The 16073-nt window shown below is 47.9% G+C and overlaps 1 protein-coding gene across 1 annotated transcript in view; it reads left to right on the top strand.

Annotated features, from left to right (window-relative positions):
* Nucleotides 1-15193, top strand: part of LOC144110018 (piwi-like protein 1) — a 113363-nt gene extending 98170 nt beyond the window's left edge. Inside the window, exon 2 of the mRNA XM_077642825.1 lies at nt 12088-15193. Coding sequence (XP_077498951.1) covers nt 12088-12572 — 485 coding nt within the window. The 3' untranslated portion in view covers nt 12573-15193. The remainder of the gene's footprint in view (nt 1-12087) is intronic.
* Nucleotides 15194-16073: the final 880 nt, after the last annotated feature.

The raw sequence follows: 16073 nt of genomic DNA, 5'->3' as shown, positions 1-16073 counted from the left end.
GCGAAATAATGCTTCGGTTCATTATATGCGGGGCATGCGGGTAGAACCCAGGCATCCCTCATTTACGAAATTGGCACGCAGGTGCCAGGATCAATGTTCTTTAATGCTCACATATACACAGGGTTGAACACGGTTGTGCGACATAATGGACGCTCCAAAAGTTGAGCAGCATGGTATCTCGAGGTTTTTGGCAGCTGAAGGTGTTCCCATCAAGTGATTAGTCGCCGTGGGGCTGCCGTGTACGGCAAATATTGCATTTCATTGGCCACTGTGAAGCGTTGGGATAAACGGTCCAAAGAAGAACATGAAAGTTGCAAATACAACTCAAGTTAGTCTAATGCCACCGGTGCAATCACCCCCGACACAATTTTTAGTTCGATCAGAAGGGACCATTACTGCTGGAATTTTGTAATCCTGGAGAGAATACCAATCTCTTCCGACACTGTGAAGAGCTGGATCAGCTGCATGTGGCAATCAAGAACAAACGATGTGGAAAATTGAGGAATGGGGTCATCTTGTTCCACGACAATGCCCGTCCCCACGTCGCTGATGTGGTTACCACAGAACTGGAAAAGTCAAGTGGGAAACGCTGCAACATCCGTCATATGGCCCGGACGTGTCGCCTTGCGACTTCCACATTTTCTGGCGCTTGAAAAAACAGCTCAACGGAACCAGATTCGTGCTGGACGATGACATGAAAGAGTCAGTTAGAGTTTTTGAACCAGCAACCAAAGGAATTTTGAGGCGGGAATCATGTGACTCGTTAGTCTGTGGAACAAAAGTCTAAATACTCATCGAGACTACCTTTAAATAAAGTACCTCGTTTGATATATATTCGCACTGCCTCAATTTTATGACTTCCTTGGCCTCGTAATTGTAGCTCGTAAATAAAATGATGATTGTGTACAAGCCATCGCTTTTATTCAAAGCGCAAGCTTTACGGCGCGACCTCGTAACGATTTCGTATTGTCTGCGGTTTTGGCCTTCATGTGAGGCAGAGGTCAAACCTCTTATGGCGCGGTTCGGGTGTCCACCGAATCAATTCAATTTTCTTCGAAAGCAAAGAAAAGGCGAATATTTGGCTCCCTCGGACGATTGACACCTCAGTCGCGCTTTAAACTACGTGGCGGTAGTGACAGATGTGCGCTGCATGCGTTGCCATTCACAACGTTGTATAAGAAACGCGGCAGTGAAGCTATAGACAATCGGCGTTCTTGGTTCATTGGCGTTAGCACTGACAACACTCTAAGCTCCCATGATATTGAGGAAAGGAAGGCGCATGCATAACTGTTTTCCTGTGGCAGTAGACACCTCGATCGCGCTTTGAGGTACGTTGCGGTGTGGAAAGAGAAATGTCGGCTGCATGCATTAGCGCTGAGAACGTTGCCGCAGTGGCTCAGTGATCAGGGCGCGCGGCTACTGATCTGGTGTGCCCGGATTCTAACCCGACCGCATCGGGGCCCGTGTTTTGTACGCCGTCAGTGCACGTTAAAGGTCCCCAAGTGGTCGGAATTATTGTTGGGGACCTCCACTATGGCACCTATTCCTTTCTTTAACTCCCTACTTTGTCCCCTCCCTTAAGGCGCGGTTCAGTGACGCACATACTGCGCTGTTTCCTTTCCCCAACAACATAATAAAAATATTTGGTTTTTGGGGAAAGGAAATGGAGCGCTATCTGTCTCATACCGGCGGACACCTGAACCGCGCCGTAAAGGAAGGGATAAAGGACGGAATGAAAAAAAACAACCAATTGTCAACGTTGTGGCAGACACCACTGCAGCACAAAGCCGGATCAGGGTTCAGTGGGTGACCAACCTTTCGCGATCAACTATTAATTTAACCGCCACCTGATTGATGACGATAAATGTAAGAAATGTGAAGCTAAAGGGACCCTCGACGATATTATTTGAGAGTGCACACAATCCCAAGGCAGCGCAAATTCGAACCTGACCGCGGCGGCCCCGTTTGGATGGAGGCGAAACGCAAACGCACCCGTATGCTGTGCAATGTCAGTGCAACCCTCGCCGAGGACTCATCGCGATAACTCTACACCATTCAGGTTTCCGCCGATATGTGAGACCGATACTGCGTCATTTCCTTTCCCCAAAAAAACCATTTTCATTTTCCTTCCGCTCTCAAGTGAGCTCCGCCGGATGGATGGGTGGATGAAAACAACTTTTATTAGACGCAAAAAAATCTTCCAGGGTGGTCACCTACTGGCCCATTAGTCCACGGGCTTGTGCTTCACATAAAGCCTGATCCACCAGCCATTTCTGGCCGGCGGGCTGAGCCGTCCGTAGAGCAGCCTCCCAGGAAGAATGAGTGCGATTGGGGATGGGGTGTTCTTCCTGTGGGAAAGGACATTCCCAAAGGTAATGGAAAAGTGTGGATCTGGGCACTCCGCAGGTGTTTTAATGAGGAGGAAAGTGGGGCGAAAGCATGAGAGACGGTAGGGTGAAACAAAGCTCCCTGTCTAATTGTCGCCATGTTGCGCTGAATGAGGGCGACAACGTATTGTGGGGTGGTGATAATGTCATGCGGCTGAGTTTGTAGAATGTGGTGATTTGATGATTATATAAAGGACCGATGGGGCCTCGAGCAGCGTTGGGTGTCTGATCGTCCGGGATCCAGGAGCAGAGTTCTCGGGCCAGCGCATGAATGCGCTCATTACCAGATCGAGGCATGCCCAGGTATCCACGACAGAGTAACCGTTCGGTCGAGAGCAGTGGCGGTGGCAAGAATACTGTGTGGCCGGCGTCGCCAAACCCTTTAGGTAGTGGTGGTATGCGGCCTGGGAATCGATGCAAATTTCGGTTATGTTTTTGTCAAAGGCGGAGTGGGCCCGCGCAAGTGCGATGGCGGCTCCTTCCGCCTCTGTAGGTGAACTAGTTCGGATAGCGGCGGCGGCTCCCACTGTGCCGTCTTCATAGGCTGCGACTGCCGTGAAAAATCTACTTTAGAATTTTCTGCCGCGTCGACATAAAGGATATCGGAGTGGTTGCTGCATGTTTTGGTGTAATAGCTCGCTCGAGCCTGCCGGCTACCCTTATGGAGGCTAGCGTTCATATTGCGCGGTATACGGGCTTCTGATATATGTGATCCTGCGTGCGCAGAGAAATCATGTAGGTGTAGGACTTGTTGGAGTGGGAATGGGGGGATTGAGACGGAGCTGTCGCAGTAGGCGTTGTCCTGTTTCGGTGCGACTCAGGCGGACTAATTGGTTGGTGCGTTGAGCCTCTATTAATTCGATCACGGTATTGTGGGTAGCAGTGGCCAGGAGGCGTGTCGTTCTAGAAGTCCGTGGAAGACGTAGGGCGGAGGTGACAGCCGTGCATATTAGGATGTCTCCCTGTTGTGTTTAGCACAGAATCAGTATGCGGTATGAGAGGGGGTATGTAATGAGGCTAATTATTAATGCATTTGTCATATTGAGGGTCTCGCGTTCAGACAGTCCATGATTGTGTGCTGCCGCCCGCCTGATCAGTGCAGCGACCTCTTTGGTCTACATTTGTAAGAACATAAGGGTGGCGGTTGCATGGAGTGTGTTGTTAATGAGAAGGCCGAGAATCTTCACCTGAGTCACAATGGGCACTGGATTCCTGTACTTGTGCAGTTCATTGGGGGGGGGGGGGGTTCACTGGGGAGGGGTTTCAGCGGCAAGGGTTCCGATTTATGTGTAGAGCAACGGATGCCTGCGTTTGCTAAAAGAGTGATGGTGATGTCTATGGCAGATTCCAGGATATCCTGGGCTGTTCCACGGGATCCTACAGTTGTCCAGAGGGTTATATCATCCGCATTAATGGCTGTGTGGAGCCCTGGGATATCAGCAAAGGCCTTTGCCAGTGGCGCTAGGGCAATGTTAAAAAGTAAAGGTGAGAGGGCGGCCCATTGTGGGGTTCCCCGGCTAGGCAGGGGGAAAGACTGGAAGGCGGCATCCCCAAGGTGCAGTTCTGCCGTGCGGCCCTGAAGGAAAGCCCGAACATATTCCCATATGCGGGTGCCGCAGCCCGTGGTGGCTAATGTCCTCAGGATGTGGTCAGGGCTTATTGTGTCGAAAGCCTTATGAACATCCAGGGCCAGTATGGCTCGCATAGCGGCTATACGGCGCTTAGTGTAAGAGAGACTCTTTAAGGGCGAGAAGTACGGCCTGCGCCGAGATTGGATGGAAGTCAAATTGCACGTTGGAGTGAAAGCCTGTTGTTTCCAGAAATGGTTGCAGGCAATTGAGAATGACATGCTCGAAGAGTTTGCCGACACATCTTGTTAACGAGATGGGGCGCAAATTTTGAAGGGTGAGGGGTTTGCCCGATTTGGGTATAAATCGCATTCTGGCATGGGTCCAGGTTGATGGGAGCGTCCCAGCGTCAAGTGGTTATTAAATAGCTCCGTGAGTTCCTGCAGGGAGACTTTGTCCAGATTGAGTATTGCCTTGTACGTTATGCCATCCGGCCCCGGCGCCGTAGAGCAGTGAAAACTAGAGTGCTCGGCGGACTTCGCTTAAGGTGATGTCGGCATTAAGTTCTGGGTTAGGTGGAGGTTGATTGGGTGGATATGCTGACTGAAGGGATGTGGGTATATAAGTGCCCCGTAGTTGGCCAATTACGTCGGTGCCCTTTTGGAGCTCTAGTTGTTTTAGACGTTGTGTGCTTACTTGTGTCTGAGATTTAGTGGTTTCTGGATCAAAGAGAGCGCGTAGGAGGGACCACGTGCGTTTAGTGCCTAATGTAACCTAGAGGTCGTTACAAAAGGTTGCCCAGTTTGAGCGGGCTAGCGTGTTCGCGTATTCTTCCGCCTCACGAGTGAGAGCGGCTATGCGGAGTCTCAATTTACGACTGTGTCACTGGTGACGCCAGCGCATGAGAAGTCCCTGTCGGGCCTCCCATAGATGAGCCAGATGCCGATCAACCTGTGGTGCCTTAGGGGTGTTTTTAATGCGTTTGCTGTTCGCCTGAATACCTCCACCAGACGGTCTGTCCAGTCGGTGACAGTACGGGGTTCAATAGAATCAGCTGCCAAGTATGAGCGCAATTTATCTCAGTCGGTGAGAATATGTGAACGAGGGTTCAAAATCTTAGAGTCGTAAGCAATATTAGTGGAGACTGGAAAGTGGTCACTCCCAAGGCTGTCTTGAAGCACTGTGAGATTTATCGATTATGTTCGGTGCGGCCCAAGTGAGATCAGGTGTGGTATCACGGGTGACACTTGTACCAGTGCGAGTGGGTACGGAGGGGCTTGTGATCAGGCCAAGGCTGTAATCAGCCATTGCGGTGGAAATGAGGTTACATTTGAGGTACCCGAGGTGTATCCTCAGTGCGTGTGACGCGCATTAAAACCACGCACCACAAGGAACATTGAAGAACGTAAGGAGCCCAGGAGGCCCGCAATAATTCTGCATTTATCTTTGGGATTGCTGTATATATATGTTGAGAATAGTGAGGCCATATGTGTGCCCGGGTGAGCTGACCTGTATCGCGGTATACTGAGTGCGCTTGCTGCCGGGCGTGTTTGTCGGTGTGCGGTCTAGCACCGGCATGGATGCGAGTGTCAGGATTGCCGTACGTGGCGTAAGGGCTGCCGTGTGATAACCGCGGGTATGAATGGGATTTGTTTCCGTCTGTTGCAGAGTAATGGCATGGGGATATTAGGAGCGTTTGCGATACATGCTGCTAGTTGCGCTTGTTTTCGCGGTATGCTGCGACATTTACATTGACATATAATTGTTTCTATTGGTGTAGTAGTCTGGCGCCGCCGCCGAACTTTTTGCGTGCTATTGTTCTGTGTCATGTTGCTGGTCTGGAGGTAATGGATGAGGACAGTCAGCGATCTCAACAGCGCGCTGCTTGCAAGGCAATTCCTGACGAAGTACAAGTCCGAAAAAATTGTTGATGCCGGCTTCATGTTTTTCCTGGCGTGTGTTGAGCGTAGCTTCTATCCTGTCATTCATGGAGTGTATCAGTTGCGCCTGGGCTTGTATGAGCTGTTGCTGCATCGCTCAGAGTTGTTCAGCAGCTATAGTGTAGATTATGCTACTGATTTCTGAGCGAAATTCACCGGAACGTATGTATTGCTCTACCGCCTCTTGAGGTGTAATAGGAGGGTCAGGTGTTGGACAAGAGGTACTACTGGAAGCTGCTTGGACGGACCACTCACCCTTTTAGCAAGGCGGGCTCCTGTCTGAGGTGTCGCGTTCCGGAGGGATGCACCTCCTGGATGCGGGCTGCGGATTCACTGGCTCTCGAGGTAGAGGCCCGTGGCTCCGTGGCGTCCGTCTTGGTACCATTGGGCTCCAAAGCTTTATGTCCGGCATTCACAGTGACCACACTGTGCTTTTTCGTGTGGTTTTTGTTATCTTGTTTGTGCGACGGTTTCGGGTTCTCGGTCTTCATGGTCTGCTCAAAAGGTGTCTGGGCGGCCGTGATGATCACTGGGTTCTCCTTCCTTAGCAAGGGTGGCCATTCTTCTGTGCTTCGGTTCAGAAGTTTCTTTGGATGGACGGGGAGCGCCTTGCTTGGACCGTTGGTCTGATTCACTTTCGTGCGCAGTGTTGTGCTGTTGCTATATCTTTGCGGTTCTCCCGGCCGGTCGACGTGGGTTTGGTTCAATTTGGGCCGATGCTTTTTCATGGGTCGATGCTCAGTCATGTGCCTAAGCGCAGTCTTTTGCATCTGCTCAGTCTTTTGCTTCTTCTGCACATCTAGAAGAGCACTCTGAGGAGCAATGTCTCCATAAGGATAGCGTCGGATTGCGGCTTCATCAGTTTTGCCTGTCTTTTCCCCTCCTTTGATGTAATTTTTGTGTCTTGCCGGACAGTTCATGTCAATGGTAGAGTGGTTGGATGTGTCGCAGACGATGCAGTGCTTTTTGCAATCGACATTTACTGGTGGAGGATTGCGTATTTCGCAATTGTAACATCCTTTATCCTGCAGAGTGGGGCAAATGTCCGCACGGTGTCCTGTTTTCAGGCAGCATCCGCAGACCTGCATCACTGGTCGGAATGGTTTGCACCTGTGTTCTAGGCAAACCGTGGTACTGCTTTGCCTTCAAAGGTAGGCATGCCCCCTTTGTGCCGAAAGGCCTTGCTTGAATGATGCTTATTTTTCAGGGATATCTTTATACGCAGTTTAGCAATTACGCTTCTGTTGGTATCGGTATGGCGCCGGTAATGATGCCTTTACATTAGTTTGGTGAGGCTGCATACCCATCCATTGAATATTCCTTTCCTCCTAGATTGATTGCCTGGATGTTGCATATCTGTTCAGTGAGGTCCGCATCCAGGGTGCTCAGAATGGCGATGTTTTTCTCCGGCTTGACTATGACCCTTATATCGTGGGTTAATTGGCGGCTGAGCTTGAATTGCAAAGCAGCTAGTAGTGACCTACTGTAGTTGTTATACAGCGTCACTCCTCCGCGTAGACGTATTACCACCTTGTAATCATCATGCGGCAACCTCGATTATTTGACGGGGCGTGTGTGTCGTGACATCTCCGCAGGTGTGTGCGGTTCTGCCTCTGTTGCAGGTTAAAATCGTTTTTTTTCGTGCGTCGATCATCCTGAACCATGGCGTGGCCTACGGGCAGGCTTCAGTCATGTCTCGGGCCGTCCAGTTCGAATACGGTTTGGAGTACGGTTCCTCCTGAAGCGTTCAGTGCGGTATGCCCCTCTCCGGCGTGTGGGTGGTCGAAAATCCGGGTGTGGATTCGCGGCAATATATAACGAGTAAAAAGTATAGGTATATATTCAGGCGTTATGCGCCCACAGTTGCTGTGTGATGTGGTGTGGTCACGTGGTGACTGTTTTGGTCAATTTGACCTTCATTGCATACGGACGCGTCCTTGACAAACGTAAGTAAAGTGACGAGCATGACTCTGGCAGGTGGTGCCCACAGAGCAACCCAGGAGGCAGGTAGGCCATCTAGGTCACGTGGCATTGCGGCGTCGTCGCAACCTACCTACCGGTTAGGCACCAAGCTACCCACCATCGCAGATGGCAGTTAATGATTGGTCGCTCGAAAAGAGAAACCTGGGGCGCAGAAGGGCTCAGGCACGTTTCTCTTTTCTTAACCGCTGCACCACTACGCCAGGATGGGTATGAGGAGTCCCATGGTTCTATGAATGTAGAGAATGACCTTCTGCATATAAGGGAATCAACCTTTTATGCTTTCGCGTCATATCGTTAAGGCGGAGCTAAAATGTTCTGTTCAATATTTGTACTGTGACCATTGAACTGTAATGTTATTTCTTGGCTTTACGAATGCCGATTCTTTTTAGTCTTTGCCCATCCTTCCTGGACCATTCGAGATCGGCAGTATTATGTAAATAAAGTCAAATAATGTAGGTGCATGAGGAGTGTAATGAAGGTTCGTAGTGGAGGCATTTTGCGCTGTAACTGTAGTGGTGGCGAACATCCGAGATTTCCGGAGCCCATTAGTACGGCGTCCCTCATAGCGTAACTCCCTTTGTTACGTTAAACCAATATAATACATGAGCCATAAACATCCAAATACAAGCGAATCAGGTTTACAGATAATCTCCTTAGCTAAATTGTAATCGCTAGCTACATAACTATTGTGGTTATTTGGATAGTCTCAATGAGAGATACGTGCTGGCCGATGCTAATGCCATCCCCTAATAAAATTTCAATAGAGTTTCTCTCGACTTTCAGTAGCAATACATCGAAAGTCTATTACTGTAAGCAGGAGTTCTTGGCAGGAGATGTCAGTTCTTAAGAGTTTCCAACATTTACTGGTCGAGAAGCACACCCACCTTCTCTTTGCAGCTTTCAGAAAATCGAATTTCGAATGCGTGATTATGGCGTGGTATATGGCACCGTATGGCCTCGAAAACTAATTGGCTTGGATGGTGCAGGCGTCCCATCCACTTATCTCTCCCGCCTGGGCCGGCCATTTAACGTCGCAGAAATAATTTGTCTAACCATCTATCTCGATAATAACATGATTGACCTGTTTTGTGGCGTTCGTCATCACTGGTAATAAATACATGGGCGCGAGGATTCGTTGCATCTGGGTAAGCATTTCGCGGGTTGCTGAAATGTCCTGGCGAGACAGACTTCGTCATTTTGGCCTTGTCAAACTGCAAGTTATTGATAAATGTTTGTTATAGCGTGTTTCGTAGCAGGGAAGAAAAAAACATTTTAGAGCGATCAGTTGGATTCATGCCGAGGAAATATGTCAGCATTCTTCTTTGCCTCACCAGTCTATTTCAGTTTTCATTTTATTATAATTATATTTCTATTCCAATTCTGAGTCCATTGTCTTCCACTACCCAGTCTACTCCAGTTGTTCTCTATGCAAAATCTGAGATTGCGGCGAGTCCTCATACCACTACCGGCGCAGTGCGGGAGTGGTTATGCGATATCCCTTACAAAAATTTTCTATAGATAGTCTATAAACATGTTATAGAGACTATTGTTTCCTAAAGATATATCTTATTTGTCTATTCATACTCTATAGACTGTACAGAAAAAGTCAACTAAATGTGCATGGTCATAAACATATAGAATGGGTATAGACTGCGTATAGGATTATTATTGCCTACAGACTTTTCTCTAGCATTTGTCCACAAAGAGTCTATATTCATGATAGACAGAAGTCTCTGAACAGGCCATAACATTTGTCCACAAACAGTCTATAGACATTATACACAGAAGTCTATGGCCAGTTTATTGACTGTCTAAAGGAAATTTTTGTAAGGAATACCTCTACACAGGAAGGTGGCCGTTTCGAAGAGACCCACCGGTGGGCCTTTGAGAACCATGTTGTTTTCCCGAGCTGTGCCAGAAGGAGTGGATCCAGGAAGCTTCAATTTCGCGCACATCGTTCTTTGTTAGGCTATGTATTCTGAGCATGGGTCTGCTCCTCATCCTCGTTCATCGACCCACGTCTTGCTCCTCTCCCCTGGAAGGGGACAGGTGGAGGGTGGAGAGAGGGAAGCCCCTTTAAGGTGGGTGCTTCACGTAGACACTGCTTTCGAGTTTTCGCCTTCATGGTTCATTTAATTCTATCACATTAAAAAAATTGGAGAGGACACCTAAGCTTCGCTTTAACGGTGTAACGCGACAGCGGAGTGGGTTAGGCTTTCCGTTCTCAGCAGTTTGACTCCTTTGAAGGCATTTTTCTTTCAATTGTTTCAGATAAATAACTGATCAATTACACATCCTAAATTGTCTTAATTAGCATCGTCAAGCATTGGCTTAGTCAGAGAAATTTGACATCTTTGAACACCGCTTCTTACATTTTATCCTTTTCTTTATTTACCAGTTTTTCAATTAAACTAAATTATTTCATTAACTCCTCATCGCCTATCCCACACCAGTGAATCGTCGATCGCTAGAACCGCAAATTGGCCTGATGGGATTTTTTACGCAGCCCCGATTATAAAACGCCGGGTAGAATTCTTGCCGCGAGCTAAGCTCGAACTTAGTACATTTATGCTGCGCGAAACGCTGAATCAGAAGAGACAATCCGGAACATTGTGCGGAAAATGCTTGGCAAGGTAAGATTTGTTTTACGCAGCCCCAATTATTTTCGACACGAAGGGCCGAATACGACGACGGCTTCTCGACCGATCGAAATATACTCAGTCGCCTAAAAATGTTTGGCACTGAGCGTACCAATGCTGCATGAAAGCTGCGAGATATGGTGTAGTGGAGGGCACGGGGATAATTCAGACCACCGGTGGCTAATATTTACAAGCTGTTCTTTAACTTGCATTTACATTGCAAACTACGTGGGTATTTTTACATTTCGTGTCCGCTGGAGATGATGCGGCCTCCGTGTTGCAAGTGTGATCAAGCAGGAAAGTGCAGTAGTGGACCACGCTTAACTTTTTGCCGAGGCGTTGTAGTGATTACAAGCTATTATTCCACAGTAAACTTAGATTTTCTTCAAGAACGGTAACTTTTTTCGCAAGGCTGGCTGAATTTGGGACTAAAAGAATAGGATTAGGAATCAAGAGGCTGGAGCTCTGAGCATCTGCCATATGCGTACGCAATGATTTGATTCCCGGGAGTTCCGAATAGCATGAGAAAAATGTGCAGATATTGGAAACTCTGCAGATGGCATCTGCGTGGGCGGCCGATTTGTCATGAGGATGTCATCATGGCTAGAAAGTATGTGACAGGCATGCGCGTCTTGCTCGGGACCAGGCTCGCGGCAATACAGTGCGGTAATTGAAAGTTTTAGCATAATGTTTTTGGTGGTTTTCACATGAGATGCCGGAGGCTGCATGATGTGCAACATGTAAATTCGATGTTGGAAGCCCGAGCAAGTGGCGATAAGCAGATTAGACTTATTCGCGGGATTTCACCACGTTTCATCAATCTACACATACATGGCTGCCACTGGGGCTTGAGTGAAAGCTCCTGGTGAAGGTCCTGGTTACTATATGCCGCCACCTGGAGCCCTGGGTAACGCATGCGCAGTTGGCTCCGGCTCGGTTTTTTTCATTAATGGGTAAAAATTGCATGGCATTTTTCGCGGTTTCTTGTCATTACGATTTTGTCATTACGACAACGTTCAGCATCAAAAAATCTCGCAGGGGAAATAATGAGGTGCATGTGGGGTAATTTATTAGAGCCAAAAATATTCAGAAAGTGAGCGGGGCCGGGGCAAAAGTGGCGCAAAATTCGAAAACACCTCAAGTGGGCGGAGCTAATGTGTGCCGCCAAATCTAAAAAACCGGAAGTGAAGACGGAGCGAAGCATGACGCCTGTTTGGAAATGAAGCGTGGCACAAAGTTATTAAAATCAAAATGGGCAAAGATGGAACTTAATTTAGGCAGAGAGTGGCAAAGAGGGGCGAGGAGGTGTCTGCTCACGAATTCCCCCAACGCGGGTGCTGCAGTGATCTTATAATCTTTTTTAACTGTGTTATAAATTGACCTCACAATACTCCGTTTTCAGTCCTGCACTTTTAACCTTATGTCACCTCTCTAGTTTTGAGCCATCAATCGTCCAATCACTTTTTGGTAACTACCAATGCCCTCTTCTGTCAGCAGAAATGCACTGGCAGGCGGTGCTGGTGGCGGCAGTGGGCGCGACTGAAGAGTGTCTCGGGTGTGCGCGGCGCAGGTGATGTAGTGGGAGATCAATCCGATCGTGGCCTCGCTGCAAGGGGTCTTCCCTGGCTCGTGGCCTCGCTGCAAGGGCTCTTCCCTGGCGTGAAGCACAAGCTGGCCTTCGTGTTGGTGGAAAAACGCATCTCGACGCGCTTCTTCCTGCCGAGCCGTGAGCACGTGACTAACCCGCCGCCGGGCACCGTGGTCGACAGCGAGGTGACGCGCCCCGAGCGCTACGACTTCTTCCTGGTGTCGCAGAGCGTGCGCCAGGGCACCGCTGCCCCGACCCACTACAACGCCATCTACGACACGACGGGTCTCAAGCCGGACCACATGCAGCGCCTGGCCTACAAGCTGACCCACCTGTACTTCAACTGGCCGGGCACCATCCGCGTGCCGGCCCCGTGCCAGTACGCCCAGAAGCTGGCCTTCCTTGCCGGCCAGTCGCTGCACGCGGAGCACAACGCGCGCCTCTCCTCTACCCTCTTTTACCTTTAAACTGCAGGCGTTCGGGGTTTGCCGATGTTCACCGGTGTGAGGACGGTGGGAAGGGAGGTTTGCGCCCTCTGCCTCCTTCTGAACACCTGCGCACAGCATAGAAGGAGCACGGAAACAGGCTAAGCAGGTGTGTGTGATCGACCACCGCATGTTCCCATGGCAGTTCATGAACGAAGCGCCGGCGTCTAATAGAAGCAGGGAGGGGTACAGCCTTACCATGGCTCTCTAGTAGGGTTGCTTTTTCAGGTGAGTACTCAGTGGCGATGTGAAGGGCGTGTCAGATGATTGTTTGTGGAAAGGTCCATGCCTGAGGCTTTCGCTGTAGGAGCTGCTGCGTGGCAGCAAAAGTCACTGATTCAAAGTTTATCTGTACTAGATGGCACATTTTTTCCCGCTTTACCGTAGGAGAGCAATGAATTCGATATGTTTTCTGCAATTTGAGTCCCTATTTTACTTTTTCAAGATTCATCTTGGAACCTCTGTGAGCTCTTATGGTGACTGAAAGCCTCTGTTTTCTTTTCTTCGGAAGTGGCGAGTAATGCATTGTGCTTCAATTAAATCTTCTGTATTTTTTATGCGAAGCATACTAGCCGCACAACCGAGCTCTTCCTTGCTGCGCCGCGCGCGGCCGCGTAGCTACCACTTGACCTACATCGGCGCACCACGTGATATGACGTCACAACAGCTGTGAAAGCTGGGGCTCAACTCGTGCGCTCGCTTGCGGACGCGCAGCCTCCGCCGGCGGCCTAACTCCCGCTCCTACCGCTAGGAGATACTGACGTCACGCAATTGTATAAAAGGCGACGCACTCGTTGAGTCAGTTGAGCAGCGAGATGTCGGCCAGGGAGAGGGCGGCTCGCCAGACCGCAAAGCGCAAGTTACAAAGAGCCACGGAAACGGGAGAAGGACGAGAAGTACGGATTGCCAAGCGACGTATGCTTCGGATCCTATGCTTAACCATAAGCTAAGCCAGGCCATTTTTTATTTAGTTCTACACTTTTTATGTCACAAAAAATTGGGGAACACTTTTTTTTCTACCAATGCTTTACTTTCTAATTTCTTGCTTTTCTGTTTCCCTTTATTGTGTGCCTTTTCTTGTCAGTACTTGGTTTGCTTTCCAAAGTTGCCGTAGCAACTTTTATGTTTGTTGTGTTGTCTTTACATGTTGGTTTGCTTTGAATTCGTATTGAAACTTTTTGTCTGTAAATGCTGTCAGTTTGTTTGCTTTCAAAAGTTGGGCAAGCAGGTTTTTTGTTTTTGCGTTGTCTTTACATATTGGTTTGCTTTGGATTTGTACTGAAACTTTTTGTACGTCAATGTTGTCATATGGTTCGCTTTCAAAAGTTAAAGCAATTTTTTGTTCTGTTGTCTTTCCATGTTGATTTGCTTTAAATTTGTATTGGAACATTGTTTTTGTAAATGTTGTCACAAAAACTTCACTGAAACTGATTTGGTCGAAGAAGTTGTGCTATTACCATTTTGTAAATAAAGCCCCGTGAAGCCTGCGAGCTTCCTACATGAGAACTTGATAACAAACCCCATTCCTCTGCTTGTTGCTTTGCTTGGTCTCATAGTTGAAGGGACCATTTGAAACACTCATGCGCTCAAGAGGGTTAACTTCATGTGTGAGAGTAAATAGGCAGAGGGCAGTGGAAGCTCGGCTTTCAAAACCGAAGAATGCTGCTACATTAACCAGAATGAGGAACTGAAATTTCTTGGCTTGGAGTTTTTTCCTTGCAGCATGTGGGCATTGAATTATCCTGCATAGATGTACGTTGTCTTTAAATATTTTGATTTGAATTACGACTGCAAACATCTTTATGAAAAACAGTGCTGCTTGTATGACTTGGATAGTTGCGTAATTTCAGTATGGTATGTTCAGGAAAGCTCCCCGAATGCTTCCAGGTTTCTACATGTCGAATGCAATGACATTTCCCCGATCTCTTAGCTTAACGTCTTAGTTTACGAAATCGGTTTCAACGCTCATGCCTCAAAAGGGCTAAGTATGTCAGGAGGAGCAGGCAGATGGCAATGGAAGCTCTGCTATGTAACATAGGGATCTTAAAATTCTTGGCTTAGGGGGATTTTCTGAGCATAAAGTATTAAAATTAGAAGACAAGCAACCAACCTCAGTCGCATGCATTGTATGCGAAATAAAAGTCTCAAATTATAAAGGACTTAAAAATGCTAATTGCTTTGGAAAGAAGGGTGTTGAGTAGAATTGGGATATGCCAAAATTGCAGTTACGTGATTTATAGAAGGTGTGCATTATTTCATTGAAGGATGTATAGTGTAATTTTTCATGTTCTTTTCGATGTTTCAACAAGCTTGGCAGTTACCGAGTTTGTGTTATATCGGGTGCAGTGTGTAGCTTGTGAGGTCAGATGTGTAGCTTCCACTTTTTCATGTGTCAAAGCATTGAAGGTTGTTTAACTGGTATCAAAAGAAGTTGGGCTTATGTCAGTGGACTGCTTCTTGCATGATGTCATTTTCTTATCTGAGATGGCATACTTATGTAGCAGTTATCTAGCTTGAATTTACTTTTGTGCACTTCTGGTGATTTGGACAAACAGTTTCTTTTGGATGTAATTTGCAGTGTGTTCAATAAAATTCATACTAAGTTTCCCGCTTGAACACTTGTGCTTCATTGACGTAGCATTGGCATGGGACAATTACTCTGACTTCCTGGCTGCTGTCTATGCAAACATTGCGTGGCTGGGTTCTTCGCTTCGTGTTGTGTAGTGTTACTGTATTGCATGATACCTGTAGCTCTGGTGCTTAATGATATAGGAAAGTGAAGTGTTCAAAAGCTGCGTAAAACTTAACCACGATGAAGTTTTCATTTGTTTGTGCCAAAATTTGAAACACCAAGAAAGATGCATGACCGCTTGTGTTAGCTGCCCTGCGTGTTTTTCATGCCGGGTCGGCATTCTAAGTCAAAACTCCCATTCTCGATGGAGGCGAAACGCAAAAGACTCCTATGCGTTAAAGATCTCCAGGTGGTCGAAATTATTCAGGAGGCCTTCACTACGGCACCTCTATCTTTCTTCTGTCCCTTCCTCATTTATCCCTTCCCTTACGGCGCGGTTCGGGTGCCCACCGTGATAAGCGAGACAGTTACTGCGTATTTTCCTTTCCTCAAAAACAAATTTTCATTTTCGATACCGAAAGCCTGCTTCACATAGACCGATTGTCAACGAAGCGCAGTGTATATGAGCCGTTTCGCGATAGCAATTCGCGTGGCTGTCGTCGCAGACCAACTGTGACTGGCTTCCAAGAAGTTCGCCGCATTGCCGCACAGTCGGTGCGATCATTCTGAATACCCCAGTCGTCAGTTTGGGTGCCTTCAGGCACCCTACGGCCAGCTTGGTTCCGACGGTGTGCCACCAGGCAGGAAAAGAAACAGTGGAAGCCGGATTCTTCTGAAATAAAAGTGCGGGATAGTTGAATTTATACAATCCTGCAAATTTAGACAACAAATTACTGGTAGTTTGGTAGTTT

This window comes from Amblyomma americanum, chromosome 1, assembly GCF_052857255.1.
Source record: "Amblyomma americanum isolate KBUSLIRL-KWMA chromosome 1, ASM5285725v1, whole genome shotgun sequence".
Lineage (NCBI taxonomy): Eukaryota > Metazoa > Arthropoda > Arachnida > Ixodida > Ixodidae > Amblyomma > Amblyomma americanum.
This window is presented reverse-complemented; position numbering and strand designations above follow the sequence as displayed.